General features: G+C 48.9%; 1 protein-coding gene across 2 annotated transcripts in view; it reads right to left on the reverse strand.

Annotated features, from left to right (window-relative positions):
• Window positions 1-23,243, reverse strand: part of ssbp4 (single stranded DNA binding protein 4) — a 76,817-nt gene that overhangs the window by 38,787 nt on the left and 14,787 nt on the right. For both annotated transcript variants that reach the window (XM_018728249.2, XM_018728250.2), the window contains exon 4: window positions 18,174-18,258. In XM_018728249.2, coding sequence (XP_018583765.1) covers window positions 18,174-18,258 — 85 coding nt within the window. The remainder of the gene's footprint in view (window positions 1-18,173; window positions 18,259-23,243) is intronic.

Here is a 23,243-nt window from a genome sequence, read left to right on the forward strand (position 1 = left end):
GGCACAATACCGCACACAGCCAAGGAGGAAAAAAAGGCCTGGAGATGAGTCATCAGTCTTGTTCTACCTTCTACATATAAGACAGCCATCTTTATCAAAGTGCTGCTCTCGCTCTCTGTCAGTCAATCACTCAGTTTCTCTCTCTCTCTCTCTCACACACACACACACACAGACACACACACACACACACACACACACACACACACACACAGACAGAGTCATACAAAACAGTGCACAGATTTCCTCAACTCCCAGGCAGCGGAATGGTGACACGCGGAGACCTACGTCAACGAAATGGGCGAGCTGGCAGGAGGACAGAGACAAACTACCATGTGCTCGCACTCACCCGGGCCAGGACGCGCAGACCCGCACACTCTCCGCTCAGCATCTGGCAGACCCGGGGCCAAGCAGGGTAAGGCTGACGATGACCACCCCTCTGACGGAGGCTATTACAATGAATAATTGAATGCCAAATGAAGACAAATGATATGATTGCACGGCCGACACGGCAGTCAATGCCCTATCTTGGTGGTTCCCATTCAATAGCATTGATCAGCTTTACAACCTAAGTAGCCAGCCAGGAAACTAAATGGTTTCGATCAATGCTACTTAACGGATTATTGACTGTTGACTAGATCCTCCAAGAACAAAATAAAATGGAATACAAAAATAAAAATAAATAAATAAAACAAATGGAAGGAAAACAAATGATGCTGTCGGAACCTGTTCATTTGATTTGCGGTATGATAAATGGAGCATAAGAAGAAACTCGCGGGGAGGGGAGGGATAGAGGGTGGGCATTGACTTTTTAGAGTAATATCAAAATTTGTCAGGGATTTGATTCATAGCAGATATTTCAGACTCCGGCTCCAAAACAGAAACTTCCCCAGCGTTCTCAGCTGGAGCCCTGTGAAAGTAAGATCTTTAAATCTACACCTTGTTCTGAGAACAACCCATGTGGCAGGAGGAAACTGCTTTCTTCTGTTACTGTTGCATTATTACCTTTCCGTAAGAAATGGCTATGCTGGTTGTGCTGCTGAAATAAGCCTGCAGTGTCTGCTCTCAGCTTCCAAAAAACAAAGCCGCAGGCCAAAAGAGAGATATAAAAATACCTCTGACGGACTGGCATTCCGTTCGGCGTATGGCCTAGTGTCCCGTCCTGGCTTTGGATCATCGCAAACCTGACCTGGACAAAAGGTTACCGTATAAACGATATACAAAATTACGGGAAACTTTGAGAAATGATGGTTCCTCAGCCGGGAGGCACGGTGGCGCAGCGGGTTTGACCGGGTCCTGCTCTCCGGTGGGTCTAGGATTCGAGTCCCGCTTGGGGTGCCTTGCGACGGGCTGGCGTCCCGTCCCGGGTGCGTCCCCTCCCCCTCGAGCCTTGCGCCCTGGGTTGCCGGGTTAGGCTCCGGTTCGCTGCGGCTCCAGTCGACGTGCGTGTGCGGGCTCCTCGGCCGAAATGTTTTTCCAGGTGGGACTGGAAGCGCGAGGCAGCGGCAGATCATCGCTTGAAGGGCACGAGCTTCATGGCGGGTTCTCCGCTGCGTTCACGTGACCTGCATCTCCAAACCTGACTGCACGCTCACTTCGATCAGCTGTGAGAAACCTATGAGAGTGTGAAACGTTCGCTCTGCAATGATGGACAACATGGAAGTTATTCTTATTTAAGTGTGTGTATGTGTGTCTCTCTCTCTCTCTCTCTGGCTTTGGCTGTACAGATGAAAAAAAGTAATAAAAGGAGGAGATGTAGGGTGGTGGGGCACACAAACACCCCCTGAGAGCCACAAACCACAGTCATATTTTACACACACAGCCCAAGGTTACCATGGTGACCAGGCCAAATGACCTGGAAGGCAGACAGTGCGCGTCTGCATGCACATGAGAACAGCGACAACCGTTTATAGTCGGCTCGTCTGAATGTGGGTGCAACTTCGACTCCTACTCTAGGAACCCGCACCGTGTGTATTCATGCATAGCGCGTTCAAGTCTGAGTCCAGGCGCACGATTATGACTCAAACATATGACTGTATGTAAGAAAACAAGACAAAATTCTACAGCTGTATCGGCAGCACCATGTAGGTATAGGGTTGTCATTCAAAACAGCGGAGAGTGTGTGCGCGCGCACGCGCGAGTGTGTGTTTGTCTGCAGCTGCCGGCACTCTCAGTTCAGCAGAACCTCATTAATTCAGAAGTGGAAATCATTTATGCATGGAGCACACAACAGAGGGAGAGAGAGCAGCCGAGGGAAGAGCAGGGATTTCTCCATTTTCTTATTTTCGCTTAGTGAAAATCGTCCCAGGCAGCGGCTGCGGTTTTGTTCTTGATAAAAACAACACACGGTATTCACCATAAATGACTGTTCGCGTCTTAAACCCGTTTTTAAATGCACGCCAGAGCTTCTATAGCACATACTATTTTAACGCCCGGTTATCGGCTCCGGCGAAACCAAGCGACAGGCAGGTCACCGATGGCGTTTCTGCAAAAAAAGAAAAAAAGAAAAAGAAAAAAAAGAAAAAAAGATTGTTGCAACTGGCGAGCGACATGATGCATACATTTGGCAAGGTGAAATAAAGTACGTACCACGTTTACATCTTCCCGCACCCAGTTTCCAACTTTTCACTAGCTGCAGTGTTCCCGTGTCACTTTGTCAAAACGGCTACGGAAACATATACCGAAAACGCCCTTGGAATTTCGAATCCGCGAGCTTTACTTAACGTGACAAATGCCGGTACCTTACTGATAATAATTAAAAAGACTGTCATACTTAATGACTAAAATATCAGCCAACAAGTAAGAACTGATCGGAGGAAGCAATCAGAGCTGCTGCCTTGCACCAGATGGGGGCCAGGTTCAAATCCCACCCTCTGCTGCTGAGCCCTTGAGGAAGGTAGTTACCCTGATATGATACAGTAACAGTCAGGAAAAACCACTGTAAGCAGTTCTGGATGAGCACATAAATAAAGAAATTGGAATAAATATCAAAAATGGACTATTCTCTCTAAAAAGTGCCAGTCTTACGAAAAGCTTTTTGGACAAAAATTAAGAATTTTGTTCTTGTTGCATCTCACAATGATGTACGCCTTCTGGATTCTTCCATTCCTAGCGTTGTGCGTTTCGCGTCGTCCCGTCAGTCTTTTTGGACAACCCTGCAAAATGCGATCTGTCGAAAACCTCAACGACGACTCCGGAACTCTCACGCTGAAAGCGGCGATTAAAACGCGAAGCCGTCGTCGTCGTCGCGCTCGACGTAATTCTTAAACGTTTAACCCACCTTGACAGTTATTAATATTTCTCAGAGACGTGACTCACGGTTGGTGTCGGGGGGCTTTGAAACGGAGCTTCGATTCAAAAATGAGAAATTACGATTGTGGGCCAGGATCGCAAACCTCTGACCGCACAGACTCGCACCTGTGGAACAGCCTGACTCGACAACGCCGCAGGACGGCCTCGGTTACGGCGACCCGAACTCGGCTCGACGCGATCCGAGCTGAAGCTCCGCTCCGCACGCTCGCCGCCGGAAGAAGGTTCCCACAGCAGCCGTTGCTCTCGCACGCTACGTACCGGAACCACATCCCTGCGCCGAAATGCAAAAACCGAATTATTCCCCTTGAAACGCTCGGCCGACTGTAGCGGGGGTCAGGTGTACATGCGTTTTATTTCGAGCACAACATTTACAAGCACTTGCTCAATTGACTTTACATAACCGCTGATGCCATTCTTACATTTACACGTACATTCATTCATTTAGCAGACGCTTTTGTCCAAAGCGACATAAATCTCAGCCTAAATGCAATCTGTGCATTGCATTAAGAGAGAGAGACATGACTGCAGACACGTGATTCTTAAGTAAACCTAGTTTGTTACTTTCCACTCGATGCGCCGATGTCCATCGTTCAAGTAGGTGCATAAAACATAAAACACAGGATGGACGAATCCTGATCACCTTCCTACAATTTTTTATTTATATATATATTTTTTTTTAAAAAGAGTATCAGTGTAAATGTATACCATCTCTGGGCAGCCTTCAATTTTAAAACTGAAAGAAGGACAAAAGAAGTCCAAATCGTTCCGCGAGGACTGTTATAGCTCGGAGAAACGAGAAGAAATAGCCGCGCTCCCCTGCAGCAGCGGATCCGCGCCGAGCGCTCGCACGCTCCGCGCGGCCTCCTCCCACCCCCAGACAATATGGAGCAGACAGTAATCTGTCCCCGCACCCAGGGGATTACAGCCTCAACAAGCAGAGCATCCACCAAACCAGGTCAGTCCGTGAGATGAGAAGGGCCGCACCCCCCGCGGCGCGCGGTCCGCGTCTTGCCTCCCGCTCGCAACCGAGGGGGTGTAAAGTGTCAATTATCGAGGCTCCGACATACTCCCCCAGCAAAATCTGCAGAATTATCTGCGCCTCACTTTGCCGTGGTTAACAGATGGTTCGACTGCAGCCAAATATAAAACCAACGTCTCGGTTTAGTTGTGTAATGCTGTCGGATCGCACGCGTGGCTGGGAACATGACGAGCGAGGACCGGCCGGCCGGCCGGCCCCAACCTTCGGGCAATCCCTGGCCCCCCCATCAAGAAAAACGGGGGATGAAGTGTCAAAAATCAAGCGCAGCCATAACGTGATGTTAATATCATAAGCACGTTAATATCTTAAGCTCAGTCTCATCACCTTTGAACACGTGCCACATTAGGGGCTCTCGAAGGTTAGCCAAAGGATAAATCTGCGCTTCGTCCAGCAGCGACACCAGTCAGCGGTAACGTTGACCGTAACAAGAGGAGGAGGAGACATTTTGAACAATTCCTTGGTCCAAGACACTGATGAGACACAAAAGCAAAGTTCATCATCGTTCTTGAAATCACTTCAAAGAGCAAGATGCTCAACTCCCAACATGGGCAGAAAGTTGATGGTAAAACTGTTCACTGCACAGTATACAATCTGGTGAGTGGAATCTAGCTGGTAAGTGTTGAAGCCGCGCTCTAGCCGGGGCCCCGCAGCGAGTGACGGCTGTGTGGTGACAAGCCGTCAGTCGCCGTGATGGTCGCAGCTGCGCTCAGTGTTATGCGCGCACGCGGGAGAGAACGGAGTTGCTGGTCGGCGAGCGCGAACCCGCGAGCGAGCGGAAGTCGCGCGGCCGCTTCCTGCGATCCCGCCGAGGACGGGCGGCGAGCCACCGGTGACGTCCGTTCTCAGCGAGCCGGGCTAATGTTTGAAGGCGCGCGGCGCAGCGAACGCCGAACCACGCCAACGGCGTCGGGCGTCAGGCCTCGCGTGCCCGCTGTGCAGCCGGCGAGAGCGCGACTAATTTGGCGTGGTGTTCAGATGAGACCCAAGGCGAGCGGGTGGATGGATGGAGGGGACCGCGGAAGACCGGCAGACTCCCCGCACAGCTCAAAAGCGGTCTGCGCCTGCACCCTGAGCCACGGAGGCAATCACGGGGCCAGCGGGGAGCCATTTCGCTAGGAAGGGAAGGGCTCTGGGAGAGCACGGGATAAAAATACTCATCACTGGGCATTAAATTCACTGTCTGTAAATACGCCCTAGATAGCAGTAAAGGGAGGACCGAGAGCGGGAGCCGAGCTCTCGCCGCCAGCTCCCTGAGAGACGCAGCCCGAGTCGTCTACACAGCCCTGCCAAGCACGCGTGTTCACACACCATGTGGGGATTCTGTTTAATTCATAAAGGATCGTTCCATAAAAAGGTTCAAAAGGTCCTCCTTGATTTCGCTTCGTCCAGGTTTACGATGCACCGCACCATCGCTGGAAGAAACGGGTGCACTGGAGAGCTCCAACGAATTCCCTCCCGCCACCGGATCGCGAGATCAAAACCCGGAAGCCTTCAGGTTCTCGGTCGCGAGTCCCACGTGGTGCAAGGAGCTCCCCCTCTCCCTCACAGCTGCTGAATCCCTTTCAGCATTCAAGGAGGACCTCAAAACACGTCGCCTACAGACCCGCTTCTCTCACGATTTCCTAAGAGCTCCATAAACTTGAATCGCACCATCTGTCTCGGCCACCTTTGCACTTCCTCTGATACCCCACTCTGCAGGCAGCACAGACGGCGGCGTCGGGCTCCGCTCCGACAATCACCTGTCTGCATCTAAAGCTCTTCGTCAGTTGACTCGCACGTCACCTAGGAGGAAAGCGCCTGGCAAACGAAACGGGGCTGCGGAGTCCGTGCGCAAAACCTTCGACTCCGACTCCGGTAACCCAACAACTGCTTCCGACTCAACGGCACGGCCCGAAAACTGCACGTTACTTTGGGGGCCAACTTGTACGTCGGCATATACGGTACGTTTAGTCGGAGTCGGTACATTTTTACCAACTCCAGTAACCCAATAACTGCTTCCGACTGCGACTCCACAACACCGAAATTAAATGTCAATGTAGCTAGAATATTACGGCACAAGAGGCACCGCAACTTTCGCCGTTTCAATGTCATTCGAAAAAAAGCACGGAACGCGTTGCTAGTATTCAAATCAATTTCTTCGAAATCCGCACCGTGTTTTGACACAACTCGGGAAGAGACGGACGTCCCCACCCCTAAGGCGATGGGCGCCATTCCTGCCGACGGGTCCTCGCGCCGTTTCGGAAACTTCCGACGATACATCTGAGGACTCCGACGACGGTACGAATTTTCCCAAGTGATTTTTCTCCTTCCTCCCCGTGTTGGTCTCGCTCTGGTGCCAAACTACCGCAGGGGTCCCCGGGTGTGCCCCCTCCGCCAAGAGGTTGCCCCCGATTTTCGTTCCACCTCATTACAGACAATAAGTATCGGTTTGCGTTGAGTAATGGTTCTTTGACTACATAATGATAAGTCGCTGATGAGAAAACGCAGTTCTGTTGTACCGTTCTTTAGTCTTGACAACACTCGAAAGAGCGCCTTGTTGAAGAAAACAAAGAAACGTGGCCTATTGTGGCGGGGTTTTACGTTCTCATAATGGCTTCTTGGATAAAAAGTGAACAAATTGCATCCCCACAGCAACACCGCACAAGTACGCGGGCATCTGTCATTTCCTGCTCATTAGTCATATTACCCGAACGAGACGCGCCATCAAAAAACAATACGGTACATTTATTAACCCGACTGACACTTTCCTCAAAAGCCACTTACAATGTTAAGCTACTTACAACGATTCACCCATTTGTGCAGCTTGGGAATTTTTACTGTATCAATTCCAGGTAAGTACCTCGACCAAGGGTACTAGACCAGGAGGTGGGTTTTGAACCTGGATCATTCGAGTGCAAAGCAGCAGCTCCAACCACTACAACACCTGCTGCTGCTGCGGCTTAAAACGCGAATTTAAAAAAGATGAACGTTCATGTACAATTGGTGCGAATTTTTTCCCCCCCCCTAAATAAACTAGGAAATCTGTACCTTGGTCTCTGCCTTTCATAGCTGCATTGATGGAAATAACCTTCATGATCCCGTCAAAAAAAAAAAAAAATTCCAATGGCATCTCACACAATACAAATATTTGACAAATAAGTGTCTTTTCACTTCAGTACTCCCGGAGTCATAGTATGTAAGAAATCGCACTACTTCAAAGAGGTAACAGTTACCTGTGATACAGATGTTTCTTTCCTTTACGTGAGACAGGTGAGTCAAATTCTATTCCGAAAGATTGACAGCTTTTTTTTTTTTTTTTTTTGTTATAACTTTAATTTGCAATAATTTGTCGGGGGGGGGGTACGGTAGCGCAGCGGGTTTGGCCGGGACCTGCTCTCTGGTGGGTCTGGGGTTCGAGTCCCAGTGTTAACCGAGCAGCACGGTGGCACAGCGAGTAGCGCTGCTGTCTCACAGTGCCTGGGTGGTGCGAGAGGATGTGGGTTTGATCCCCGCTCACTCTGTGTGGAGTTTGCGTGTTCTCCCCATGTCTGTGTGGGTTTCTGCCAGGTGCTCTGGTTTCCTCCCACAGTCTGTGAGTGACACAGAGAGTGTGTGTGTGTGTGTTCCACTGATGTATGGATGAGTGAACCATCGTAAGTAGTGTATCCAGCAGTGTAAGTGACCGCGGTGAATAAGGTGTGGGGGCTGATAACACTACATAGAGTACATTGGACATCGCTTTGGAGAAAAGCATCCTCTAAGTTTAAAAAAAATTAAAAACAACCAAAATTCCGAAGATGCACTAAGCTTAAATGCAGCCATACATTTCATACTGAATTACCCACAGAATACATTATTTGGATGAAATTACCTCCTTTGTCTGACACTGTTGGAAGGAGCAGAAATCACTCAATTTCCCTTCCACACATTTCACATTGTTGCCCTTGTCCTCCCACTGATCTTGTAATCAATCACCACTAGCTTCCAAACACCTATCAGAGACATTAAACCATCCTTTCCCTAGAAGTGCGAACAATCTGTCCAGCCAACTCTGAACCCTCAGAAACATCCTCAGCTCTGGGGCTTTAGGGTTGCAAACGCCCCTCTCTAACTGTTTGCTCCTTAATCCGCGCGACTGGTGTTCCGCCGCGACGCGGAACTGGGACCGTCAAACGTCTTTCATTCGCACACTGAGCATGTTTGTTTCAGCACTTGATTCGACGACGTTCAATAAGCACGAGGCCTAACACACGCACAGTCTCCCACCTATGCTCACACACGTGTGCGCACGCACACACACACACACACACACACACACACACACACCGAGGCTGATATTAGAGGAGGCTGGTTTATTTTCATTGCGGGTTTGGGTGCCCAGCTGGTACTTGAAACTGGCACACTGGCAGCCCTTCGCCAGTGGAGCCCAGCCAAGGCGGCACTACAGCACCAGACGAACGGAGTGCCAAGAGCGCAGCCTGCCAGCAGTGCCCGCCAACAGTGCGGCTCTCGACTGCCTCCGCCGCAGTGCCAGGGAGGAAGGCGGAGGGGGAAGATGAGGGACGGGGAGGGAGGGAGAGGAAGCGAGAGACATTGGAATGGACAAGTTTGAGAAAAGAAGAGGAAAAGACACTAATGCATTAAATGCAACCTACCTAAAGGCTGAATTTATATTAAAATAGATTTACATTTGGGGGCACGGTGACGCAGTGGGTTGGACCGGGTGCTGCTCTCCGGTGGGTCTGGGGTTCGAGTCCCGCTTGGGGTGCCTTGCGACAGACTGGCGTCCCGTCCTGGGTGTGTCCCCTCCCCCTCCAGCCTTGTGTCCTGTGTTGCCGGGTTACAATGCATCCCCATCTCTGGCTCCCTGCGACCCCGTATGGGACAAGCGGTTTCAGATGATGTGTGTGTGTGTGTGTGTGTGTGTGTGTAAATTTACATTTATTTAACAGCTGACACTTTTCTCTAATGCGACTTGCGGTGTTAAGCTACTTATTTACCTATTTATACTGGAGCAATTCAGGGTAAATGCCATGCTCAAGGTATTACAGCAGGAGGTAGGTCCTTTGAGTGTAAGCCAGTGGCTCTAACCGCTACGCCACCTGCTGCCCAAACAAACCAAAACCATTCCACATTCGCCACTCAACCTGCACTACTGTCTATTTGCAGCTATATAAACTTCACAGAAATATCCACCCTAACTATTAACAGTTGAATGAAAGTAAGCAATCTCAAAAAACACAAGCGAAACTGCAGCGGCAATGGAGAAATAAACAAATACGTACTCAACTTGTTTTGACTTGCGCTGTAGAAAAATATGCCTCTTTACTCTCAAGAGCAATAACAAATCTGCATATCTGAATATTCAATTAATTCCTGCAGAACAAACTGAGAATCTTCACAAGCATCATAGTTGATTTCGAAATGAGCGAGTGAACGAACATGTCACCGTTTCGGAAAGCGTTGACGGAACTTAACGTACCCGAGCGGATCGTTTTAATGCATTTCATCTGTACCATAACACTAATTACAATCACACACTCGGAAATGCGCTGAGAATAACCACTTTCCCTATATACCCACCTCGCATTCCTGCATGTCAAGCACATTTTGTAGAAACTTTATGTCAGATTCAGTATCATTCATACAAACTGTGTGAACAACCCAAGAAAGCAACAGCACTTAATGGTATTACAACTCACACACACACACACACACACACACACACACACACACACACACACACTTTCTGAACCGCTTGTCCCATACGGGGTCGCAGGGAGCCGGAGCCTAACCCGGCAACACAGGGCGAAAGGCCGGAGGGGGAGGGGACACACCCAGGACGAGACGCCAGTCCATCGCAAGGCACCCCAAGCGGGACTCGAACCCCAGACCCACCGGAGAGCAGGACCCGGTCCAACCCACTGCGCCACCGCATCCCCCCCGGTATAAAAACTGCTGGCAGAAAAAAAAAAAAAAGACAACTGTAAAATTATGTAAGAGGTTTGCCTAAGAATACAAAAACAAGTCTTACCCTCAGCTTGCTGCTGTTTGTACTTATTAATAAAAAGTAAATAGTTGTTACGACGATTGTTTGACAAATCAATAAAATGCATAAACTGTTACCTAGTTTGTGATACACTGTGAGTCTATACCGCTGTCACTGTGAATTATGTAATGATTCACTTTCAAAAGTTTGCGCCCTCTTCCCCCGAAATCTGTCGGCACTTCTGGAATTAACATTATGACGGAGGTGTGAAACTTACGAGCTGTTCCGGGTGTGGAGCGAACGGTCACGCGTCCTTGGCCTTGGCCGCCGTGCGTCCGGGCCCGGGCGCTCTTCGGGCCGCATCATTCTGTCATGGCGCGGCCCCCCCCCCCCGGAGCCCGGACGGAGCGCGCGGCGACTACCCGCAGCGGAACGGAAAAGCGCTTTTACTCCTGAACAACATTGCCAGGTGTCTTTGTGTGCCGTGTGGGAAAAGCACGGCGAAATGGCCCCAATGAGCGGGACATGGCTGTCGCACAGCAGAATCGTCCCATCAGCAGTGGCAGCCGTGTTGTTTGTGCAAAATAGCAGTAATTTATGCCCATTTCTGCAGGCAGGGAGGGTATTTCTCCCCCCATGATCCTGGTACGAGGCTGGAGCGTCTCCAGCACCCTCTACTTCAAAGGGGTGTGCGGATTTAGATCAAACGTGGCGAGGAGGAGACGCCTTGTAATTAAGGACTCTGGGAGGGAGGGCGGGCAGCGCCACGCTCGCCCCCGACAGGCTACAGGACAGGGACGCCCCTCTGCTTGACAAACCTGTCCTCTCCAGCACACCGACCTGGCAATTCTGTGCCACCGCATCCTTTAATACCATTACCGCTTGGTCGCTTTATAGACACCTTTTAAAATAGCAGGATTCTTAAAACGCCAGACCTATTTACTGAAGCCACTCGGGTTAATTACCTTGCTCAAAGGTACAAGGGTTCGACTGGCAACTCTTGCCACAAACCCAGCTCACACCACCTACCTACTGCATCAGAAATTATTTTTTTCCCCTCCATATACATTGAACATATTCTGTATATTCATTGTTACCTGGCATATTGAGAATGAAGGGCAAGAAAGGGTATTTGTCTAAGGTGAGAACAAAAAAAAAAAAATTGACATATTTCACCAAAACCATGCACAGCTGAGAGTAAACATGAGTGTATTTGACAAAGAGTTGTCGATACAGAAACGCAACTCTCGAGGACACAGTTTGTCCGACACCGTTTCCGCAAGCACGCGTTATGCCAGTAGTAATAGGTTAGAAATCCTATAGAATTGAGGCTGATAGGAAACACAAAAGGAGATTGTGAAAGATGGTATGTTGGAAATTTATGGCGCTTGTTAAGAGGTCAGGAGAGCAGTGGGTCTGAAAGAGGCTTGTTCTGAGATCATTCTTGAATGATGAAAGGGATTCAGGAGCTCTGAGGGAGAGAGGGAACTCATTCCAGCACAGTGGAGTCGAACCCGAGAGCGCACTTGTTTTCATTTCGGACCTCTCGACAATTGAATATTAACAATATAATACCTCTGCGTACACACTCAACTTGCACTGTTGCAATGTGAATAAAGGACACGGTGAGGGATTTGTCCAAGGGGATGATGCGGAACAAAAATAAATAAAATCAATCAATCAATGGAACACCTTAAGGAGGACACCCACTCCAAATGACACGTGGCTGTACTGTAAGAATTACCCCAACCCTTTTCACACACGTTACCGTAGAGAAAGGTGCCTCCGAAACCAGACACTTTTCAGGAATCTATGTGCTTAATTGAAAGGAGCAGAAGCGAACGTACAAACTAGAAGCACGCATTCAGACCTGAGACACCCGAAGACGCCTACTGAAACCCGCCCTCTGCTAGAAGCCCCTGCACATTTTTCTTTTTCAACAAAACTAGAACCAGTGATTAAGATCCAATGCTGAACACACCCAGAACACACCTTCAAAATGGAAATACGCAAAGGCTACCGCTGCCGGAAGTCCGAAAATGAGCTGACGGGGTTGAGCCCATCGCTGATTTAAAGATCAAATAAGCCAAAACTCACAACGAACATTTTTCGAGGACAGCTGAACCCCCCTGAAAACCTTGCGGCTGAAAACGCTACAGACTAACTGCTGCACTCCACCAGGTGGAGCGGGGAGGAAAGGCAAGAGATGGACACAGTAGCCACAAAAACCAGTTCAGTTGAACTTTGTGTGCTCCACATCACGTTTCTTGAAGGAAGGTGCCACAAAGTGTTCAAGAGCACGTTTTCCCGGGAAAATCTCACAAAAGACCGGAACTGCAGACATGGAGAAGAACTAAAAATGGCCTCCTGACCCCTCAAAAAAATGTATGAGTAACGTTTCTAGAAAACAATGGCTACACAGGGAGTAGGGTCTGGATAACACTGGTATAGAACCAAGACCGTTTACGTCACAGCGGGTCCTGGATGGACGTGGACCGATGATGTCAGTAGTCCTAGTGCTTGGCAAGTACAATAGGCTATGGGGACACAACACACACACACACACACACACACACAAGCAGCCAGGGTATATAGGGAACAATGCTTGTTTTCTTTCATGTATACATTTACTGGTCTTCAATTTCAATTTCTTATTCTTATAATAATAAGACTAATAATATTACGGTCGTCTCCATCTTCGCCGCCTCCATTCCTCCCCCCACGCAAGCGGGCAATGCTGGCACAGTGCCAGATTACCCAGTCAATCTCTGCAGAGAGCAGGAGAGGAGATGGGGGAGTGGGGGGTGGGCACAAGACAGGGAGAGTATGGAGGGAGTGGGCAAAAGAAAGATGGGGGGAGGGCCAAAAAGCAGAAGGGCGAGCGAGAAGAAGCAAGCAAGAATGCGAGCAAGGGGGAAAACAGGGCAGAGAAGTAGCGTGGGGGACGTTAGGGGGTGTGAGCGCAGTACGGATGGAGCACAATAAAAACGCAGCACTTGAATGCACGAGAGGGAGAGAAATAAGAGGTCTGTAAGCAAAACCCACAAACATTTACGTGCAACCACGCTACGGCACACAAAGGAGGAGGAGGAGGAGGAGGGAAAGGCCTCGTGAAGCCCAGTCTCCCCTCAGCACGGCTTGAACTGTCGGCCGGCTGCGGATGTGCGAGTGCCTCCTCTCTCGCAACAGATTAAGTCGGCGTTGCGACCGTTTATGGCAACCAGGTAGCCTGCGCCACCGGAGCGGCTCGGTGCGCCACCCTGCTGCCAGTACTGCCAGCACGAACAGGTACCGTCTTCATCTCACGGCGCTCGCTCAACGTCCGACACAGAGTGGTCGCCCAAAACAAACAGAAGAGCGATCGATACCAGACTCCAGGAAGCCAAACTGACAAAACACCGCCTGCGATATGGCCCTCAGAATAACCCGTGAGACGTGCACTTGTGTGTGCAGTACAGAGGTTTCCGGTAAGAGCGCGCGCCACAGTGCAACACCAGGCCTGTTCATTTGGCAGCCTGTTCCTACTGATGCTTCTTCTGGATTACAGCCCCAACGAGAGAAACGAAGACATTAAGAACAAGCAGGCTCAAGATTAGTGCAACCCGAAAACACGGTGGAGACAACTGCGAGAGGGTGAAGATGTGGGCCTGTTGGAAGTACAGATGTGCGTCGTTTAACGACGGGAATACGTTCTGAGAAATGTGTCGTTAGGTGATTTTGTTGTTGTGGGAACATCATCGAGTGTACTCATACACCTAGATGGTATAGGCTCAATCATAAAGTCTCCTTATACACACCTAGATAGTATAGCTTCAATCATAGAGTGTACATATAAACACCTAGATGGTATAGCCTCCATCATAAAGTCTCCTTATACACACCTAGATGGTATAGCTTCAATCATAGAGTGTACTTATATACACCTAGATGGTATAGCCTCGATCATAGAGTGTACATATATACACCTAGATGGTATAGCCTCAATCATAAAGTCTCCTTATACACACCTAGATGGTATAGCCTCGATCATAAAGTCTCCTTATACACACCTAGATGGTAAAGCCTCCATCATAGTGTACTTACACACAATTAGATGGTACTGTCTCGATGTAGGCAAGAGATGCGGTAAACAAGATTTATGACGCTGCTGCCGGCGTAACACGGCATACTGTTTTACAGTAAACTTGTTTTAATAGTAGAAAGAATACACTGTAAAATAACTATTAAAAGTACAGTAAATACATAAACCAGTAACGTAACTGTTTATTATCATTATCAAGTACGTCCTATACTTTTATACGACTGCCAGTGCAGTAGGTTTGTTTGCAGCAGCAGCAGCAGCACCACGAACACGTTGCGCTACGACGTCGCTAGTCGATAAGAATTTTTCAGCTCCGTTATAATCTTACGGGAAAACCGTCGTATTATGCGGTCAGTCGTTAAACTAAACGTCGTTAAGTGAGGCATGACTGTCTGTCCGCATGGTTGTTGGTCACTTTCAGCAGCGATCTTACACAAACAACAAACGGCTGCACGGTGTCATTGCCTCTGACACTGAGAAATACGTTCGGCAATCAAATCGAGAATACGAGCCCAGCAGGGCCGACTAGTTTCAACGACTTTTACCACGTTTGCTTCACCGATGAAGTTATTTCTGCTAGCTTGTGGGAGAACGGGAGAGCCTGAACAGACCGAAACTGCTCACTGGAACGCTTGTAGAATCAACTGAACCATGTGGAAAGCATCTGTTTCATGAATGTAGTGTTTCGTACCTGGGAAACCCTGTCCAAAGACAACAGCTAAGGTAATGTGTAAGGTAAAATAAATTAAACGACTATCCACCTTGTGAATATTCTCTTCCCTCTTCTTTCAAGACTCATCTCCCTTCACGAGATCCCTTTCTAGATGAGGAATCCCTCAAGCAACGTATTCGAATAACAGAATGAGCAAATATAAAAGCTACATTATCCAAAACGATAAAGCCAGTCTGTATCCGACAACCAAGAGTGTTTATATCTATTATGCCATATTGCTCAGCATAATTTATGCCGCGTTGAGGATCAGCGTTCGACTCCGATTGGGTGAGAGGCTGTGCTTTAATTCCTCGTAACAAGAGAGCAAAATAGCTCCACCAGCACTGCTTTTTCACCATTCTAAACCAATCTGTGAACAATAATAAGTGTGTATTGACTGTAATGGATATTTTACTCAGATAAAGTATCAAAGCAGCAATTAGCACATCTGCCTCTCTGAAACCTTTACAGCCAAATTCTCAAAGGGAACTTTAAATATTTCAAAAAAGTTGCTCAATATGGTAATTCTGAGCACCTTGCACTAGGAAAAAAAAAAAAAAAAAGACAGTGTGAGGCCTGGGTTGTTTCCAGTTCCAAAGTCATCAGCGGTATAAGTTATGTAATGATGTAACGCACTCTTTGCATTGTTTTACGAGATATATGTCGCTAAATAAATACATATAAATGTAACTCCTGCTCATGCTCACAGGAATCGGTGCGAACTCTCGGCTGACTCAAACACTTCTCGTCATTCAACTTGCTATTCTATGCATCAGATTTCACAATGCGGGGAGACATTATGCTCTGCTTTCTTTAAAATAGCCGCAGAGCGGTTGGAATAAGTTCATAGGCAACCGGGCCACGCAAGCGAGCTTCAACAGTCCATTCTCGTGGTGGACATGTGTCCTGAAGAACAAGGTAGGATAAGTCATGTTGGGCTGGGCGCTTCTTGCGATATGATGTAGTACAGCACAGTAAGTGTCATCGTCACCGTTTCCCATCGCATCGCTACCCCATCGACCATTATACTTCACTTACAGTGGTGGTTAATGCGCAAAAATTTCAGCGCGAGAACCTCAGAGCTCCTGGATCGCCGAACTGCGGCGAAACTGAGACGGGGATGCTGCCGAGGAGGACCTTCCATCCAGAAGTGCGGAATCCTCTGGTTCCAGGAGCCAAGCCAGGGTTGCAATCCCACAAAATCCCAGGATTAGCCCTGAACCACTCCCCAGATTCGAGGATTAGCACGCCGTATTCCATTATCTTCCTCAAACTGGAGGTCTATCAGCGTTTTTCACAAGCACGGGGTACGGGGGCAAAGGGGAAGCCAGACGGAGCCAAGCCCGCATTCCGACACTTTCATCCAGCTTGCCACGCTACAGCGCGGACCCACCGCGACCGAGTCGCGCCGAAACATAGCTGGCGTCCGACGAAGGACGAGGAGAGCCGCGATGTTTCTCAAATACCTGCTAAGAGGATACGCTGACTTGCGGGACCCTGATTGTTTTTCTCCTTCTGAGCCGCAGAGACACCAGGGAACGGCTCCGTTATCAGCAGCGCCGCGGCGGCAACTCGATCAAACTGCCGCTCCGGAGGGACGCGGGGCCCGAAGATAATCAGAGCGATACAGGCCTGGGCCGGCCCACGGGAACAGAGTCGCAGCTCACCCTCGACCGCAACACGGAACCCCCCTGAGATGCGCTTCTTCATGCGGCGCTGCTCCTTTGTTCACCAGCCAAAACAAGCTAATCGCACTCACTTTCTTCGCAGGCCTCCGGTACAAAAAGGAAAGAAACCGACATGGCAGCAGCTGAGCTCGCGTTGGCACATTCATAGAGTCGCGCTCAATGAATTGCACCCGGCGCGGCTCTCCCCGTCTTCATCGGCCCAGCACACCGGTTCACGCTACACAACCCCACACGCGCACAAACACGCTCTTTCGCTGTCCTTCAGCTTCACGTCCTTTGTCTTTAACGCTGAATGAAATAACGGCTTAAAACTGCACGGCGTACTCATTACGCTTGTTTTCAGTATCAGACGCAAGAATGCGTATGTGAGGGCGCACACGTGCACACGCACACAGAGAGCACACATTAATTCTGTTAAACTGACCCTAGGGTTTGAAAGAACAGCTCTGACCCGGTGAACTTCAGTGGGGTCACAGGCTAAGGGAAGCAGGTCATTAATCCTTAGACTACACCTCAGAAGTAGGACATCTGAGCTCAAAGTCCAACCCCCACATGCTATACATCTAGAACATTAGGGTGGGCCGTTCAAGATGTGGTAGGTGGGCGACCAACCTCAGTGGCCTACAGGCTTCTGTGCAGAAGATTGAGGTCAAGAAGCCTCCTAACAAAGGTCTTCTTTACGTATGTGCACACAAGAATGAGCAGTAGGTATAACCGGTATTGGCACTTCAGATCCCGCCCACGCCGCTCGGCCAACGGTACAACCATTAAACGCGACGGCTGTTACCTTGCGCCGTTTCTGCCGCTGGAAAAGGAGGTCATCGAAAGCAAAGGGCTGACCCTAAGGCAGCTGCTGCCATCTTTGTGCTCCTCAGCGTCCCAGTGACTCGCACGGATGCTTTACGGAGTCCGGCCCTTTATAGGAACCATGAGGACACTAATGAAAAAGCCATGCTGCACCCTGACACTTCACCTCCAGCACGCACTTTAGGTACAACCGAGGGGTCAAAGATCACCGTGAGGAAGTGACCCAAGGAGCCCAACAACTTCTGCCCATTCAAAGGGAGGGTTTACGAGGTTGAGGAGCATGCAGCGATTTTCAAGGTCCGCTCCTCGGTAGGACAAACCCAGATGGGTCCAAGCACTCGCAGAAGACTACTCTTGAGGGGAAAATGTGACAAGCACAGCCACGTCGGTGAAGACCACACTTATTTAGATGTGAAAATACAGTCAGCTTAGGGATGGTCAGCCAGCAGAGAGACCAGATCTCAGAGCAAAACCCAAAGCTCCAACCCCAGTTAGGTCCCGACCGGTGCCCACCCCCGCAGAAATCGTACCCACGATTCAAGTGAGAAATTAGTATGGCTGGCACTTACGTAGTCATGGAAGGCCTTGGCCTCGCTGGAATGCTCGCAGGTCTCCCGTCGGTCTGGAGCAGCACAGTACAGATCCCAGAAAACGCTAGAGAGGAGAGACGGGGTGGTCAATATGTGTCAATATGCAACTGGGCTGACAAATCTCTGCCTAATCTCTTTGCACAAAAACACACACACCTAACCTGATGAGCCTCACAGTGAATGAGCCACATTAAAACGATACTGGCAAACCCAACTACCTCCGGGTTCCAGTTCAGGAGTCAGGGAACACACTTGATCTCAAATCCCTTTCCATTTGGCAGGACCTGCAGTTTACTGATCAATTAGGCAGGAGATTTGTTCAATTAAGAGAAATCCAATCCTTACAGGCTGAAGGGCCACAAGGTTTTACTACAAATAGTCCCTTATTTACTCCACTGAACTTAAGTAACTGTTTCAATCGTTCAAATCAAATTACTTCTGATCTTTAAGGAAGAATAAAAAAAAAAAAAAAAAAGACTAAACGGAAATAATGAGAAGACCACAAATTTAATTGGTGCTTGTCTCTGTAGTTTTGCACTGCGATTATATTGGAAAGGACATTAAAGAAAAATAAACAGGAATTACTTAAAGCTTTGGATGTATAATCTTGCCGCTAACATCTGAGTCGGTTTTACCGAGCGTATGGGGATTGTCACACATGGGCCCCAAGTTCTCCAGTAGAGAACTTTGAAAAGCACAACGCAGATCTTAATGACTTCGTAATGACGTGAACAATCCATGTTGGAGTTGGTTGTACCTACAAACCTTAGTGGAAGATCTAGCACGAAGAGCTCTGGGACATTCTTGGAATGCGGAGCATGCATTAGAGGTCAACTGAACAGAACATCGTAAAATCTTAGGTATACTAGGTAATTTTTAAAAAAAAAAAAAAAAAAAACTAAGTCTAGTCAGCCAGGGACAGCTGGTAGCGTAGTGGTTAGACCTGGTGCCTTTGAACCCAAAAGGTCGCAAGTTCGAGTCTCACCTAGCAGCAGAACCCTGGAGCAAGGTACTTACCCTGAATCGCTCCAGTAAAATTACACAGCTGTATAAATGGGCAAATAATTTTATTTATTCATTTCCATGAGACGTATGTCGCTTCGGAAAAAAACATCTGCTAAATGAATACATATAAATGTAAGTGCAAGTACCTTAACACTGTAAGTTGCGTTGGATAAAAGCATCAGCAAAATGAAAAAAATTGTAATTAAGTCTGACCATGCGAAGCCCACACTGCCGCAACATGGAGACAAGAAATAAGACTTTCACATATTTATTGCAAGATTGTTGATAAAGAGTTAGCTATGCATACTTAAATTTACTAAACAGATGCAACCCTTCTCGTGGCTGCAGGCAGTGTAGGGCAGCCCATAGTTCAACAGCAAGGCTGAGTAAGTGAGTGAGTGAGTGAGTTACTAGCTTTTCTGGTCATAGCCGCCACCTCCGGACTCGGAGGACACAGGTTCAAATCCCACCTCCTGCAGTAGGGCCCCTGAGCAAGGTATTTACCCTGAAATTCAGAAAGTCATCACAGGCATTTGCATAAATCAAACACACACACACACACACACACACACACACACATTGTCTGAACTGCTTGTCCCATACGGGGTCGTGGGGAGTCGGAGCCAAACCCAGCAACACAGGGTGAAAGGCCGGAGGGGGAGGGGACACAACCAGGACGGGACGCCAGTCCATCGCAGGGCACCCCAAGCGGGACTCGAACCCCAAACCCACCGGAGAGCAGGACCCGGTCCAACCCACTGTGCCACCGCATCCTCCTCGCATAAATCAAAGAACTTCCAAAAGTCTTTTATATATGATGAGAAAAGTTTCAACAGCCACTCCACACCAAACTGATTTCATAATGTCGAATTCGCAACTAGCTGCCCCGCTCCCATCTGCTTCAGCAAAACGCATCGCCTTTAATTTTTGCGGCCGCTGGTTTTGCACATTCGACCGAAATATTAAAATCGTAACAAATTTAACTCGATAAATCCTCACTTTAAGTACGAGGGAAAGTGAAAAGCGCCCACGGAAATGTCTGAAATTTCTATAAATACATCGTGCACACCTTTTGATTTACCCTTGAACTTCATATACAACAGCTGTTATAGCATTACTAGGACAAATGCAGTGGGGACCGACCCTGAAGAAAACCTGTGCTAAACTAACGCGTTTAGATTTCAATATTATATCAAGAGCCGAGATCACAGTACGCATTACACACTGGCGCGTATTATATCTGAGGTTTTACAGCGTGTGTGTGTCGGGGGGAATAACGCAGGCAGTAAAAGAAGACCGGTGGTTCCGGCAAAAGGAGAAAAGCTGCTCTGCGCAAGAGGAGGTAAAAGAGAGGAAAGGGGAAAGTCGACGAGAGGTGGAGGGGAGGTGCGGGAGCAGCTGTGGGACCATAGAGGAAATGGGAAGAGTGAGTTCCAAGGCCGCCCCGTGGCCCTGCGAGTCACTTAACAAAAAAGCCGCTTCGCATTATCATATCTGTCAGGCAGCGCTAAAGAGATGGCAGCTTTGTCAGGGCTGAGCTGGAGGGAGGAACGGGGACCATCTCAAATCCAATCAGCGCGCTGGGAAATAAAATGGAAGCGCAGTCACAGTTTGTCACGGAGGAGAGGGAACACGGCAAGGCGGGGCGCATTGGGAGGAGATCGCCGATGACCTGACGTGACCGAGCCTTTGTCTCGGGAAGGGAAGGACACCGTCCGTAGGTGCGAAATCCAGGTCTTCAACTTCCGCTCGCTGCCGTTCGACAACACGGCATCGTTTTTACCCACTCCTACCTTCGCAATTTGACACTTATGTAACCAGCGTCACAGAACATGGCTAGCTCTTCAGTTACCCCAAAAAAGTCCATGGCGTAATTGCCGATTTCATTTACTGCTTTGGCGATTAAATCGCTAACGTTCTGCTCGCGAGTCCTCATCTACACCGTAAAAGTGAAAATGTTGTTCTACAAGCTGTACGAGAACACCGGCAAACACGAAACGATACAGGTAAACGGGTAAAGTGTAAGGAACTAAAATGTTGGCACAACTTTCTGTCAAGGATATGGGGGCAGAGTGCAATGTCTTTAGCCCCGCCAATAGGAGAGCTGCTGCTTTGCACTCAAAAGGACCTAGGAAGGTACTTACCTTGAATTCCCCTAGTAAAAAATACTCTGCTGTATAAATGGGCGAATCACACACAGTTTGAAACCGCTTGACCCGCGTAAGGTCGTGACGAACCGGAGCCCAAACCAGCAACTCAGGGGGCAAGGCCGGGGCAAGGCCAGGACGCACCCAGGATGGGATGCCAGTCCACCGCAAGGCACCCCAAGCAGGACTCGAACCCCAGACCCACCGGAGAGCAGCCAAACCTGCTGCGCCACTGCACCCCTCGAACAGGTAAACCCTAGTAAGTAATCATGTAGATGTTTATATTGTCAAATAACAGAAATTGGTGGAAGTGAATATTGTTAGAAGGGCACCAAAATAAGCAGAAAGAGCAGCCCAAATCCATGATGAGACAAACAGAATTTTGTTTAACTTAAAGCTGAAAAAGAAAGCGGAACCGGAATTCCGGAGAGAGACTGCAAGTGTCTTGACAGCTTGGTGACAGGAGACTAATTTACAACGACAAAGCAGTTACCTTTCCGTGCGCCTGTTCTTGTGCACATCCTCAATATGCATAAATTAACTCTATGCAGAATTCATAAGTCAAGGAGGGTGAAGGTAAGGTGAAAGAGTACCCTGTCCTGTGCGGTAGGTTGGAGAAGACGCTGTAAAATTACATTCTAAATTAACTGAGGCACAGGAGCAAACAAACACATGTAAACAACACTATTTGTACACATGGAATTAACTTGACTTGGAATGTTAGACGTAAACTAGATGCATCGTGAACGGCGTTTCCGGTAACCGAACGGGGAAACGTGCGATCGGCGCGGTCAGGATGAGATGTGCGCAGAAAGAAGCGCAGAGATTACGGATTAAGAATAACTGGAAGTTAATTTAAACGTTTCCTCCATCGTTTCCGAAACCATCACAGTCACCTGGTAATAAAGTTAATGTGAAAGAAATGGTGAGAGGAAAAAGAAGAAAAAAAAAAAAAACCTGTAGAGATCGCTCTCAGAATAGCGAACAGCGAAGCGGTGCATAATTTTGCAGGAGCGGTCCCTCTAGGCTATGCCAATAAGTTCGACACCTGACAAGGAACAAGAGGGTGAATACAGGAAAGTGCAGCCGAGTGCGTACCGCTTGTGACAGCGGAAAGCACAGCTATTTATTTGTATGTGTGTGTAGTTCACACACTCCTCCCCAGCGGTGGTCCCCTTCCCATGACATTACTCCTGTCCTCCACAGGCAAAGACATGCCAATCAACATGGCCGTTTTTTTTTTTTTTTTTTTAAACCTTACTACGTTTTCTTTCTCGCACAGGGAATTTCATCTGGAAGCAGTTTTGCGGATCTTCCGTGTCTGCAACGCACTGGTGTCTTTCGAGGAACGCGCGTACACAGGTTTAATCACAACCGGTCAAAAACGCATATTGCCGCAGCTAATTTAAAAGACTAACGACGCGATCGCTCGCGCCGCGCGCGAACCTCGGCCCTCCGCCCCTCGGCTCTCGATGACCCCCTCTACGCAGCCGGGAACCGGAGCTCCCCTCCCCCCTCCCACGACACGCCCGCTGCTCCGCTTGGCCTATCCATTCAGGCACCCCTGAACAGGAAGCAGCCAGAGACAGGAGGAGGGCACGGGGACACCAAGGTAGGGGGATTAGCCTGTTTAACACAAAGGAGGCTGGAATGCAAGGAGTTAATCCATTTGGGGCCTCTTCGACAAACAAAGGACAGGCCCACAGACAAAGGGTGGGGGTGGGGGGGAGGAGCAGGCTTTCCCCCGCCATCTGGACCCTTTGTCTGGGGGAGGGGTGTCAGCACAGGCGAGAGGGGTCCCGGCCCCGGAGAGACTCCCCCCGGCCACGTGCTGCTGTTCCAATCAGAGAGACGTCCCTCCGCTAGGTCCCAGCCCACAACGGGGCCCTGCTCCCTG

The sequence above is a fragment of the Scleropages formosus genome, chromosome 9, assembly GCF_900964775.1.
Source record: "Scleropages formosus chromosome 9, fSclFor1.1, whole genome shotgun sequence".
Lineage (NCBI taxonomy): Eukaryota > Metazoa > Chordata > Actinopteri > Osteoglossiformes > Osteoglossidae > Scleropages > Scleropages formosus.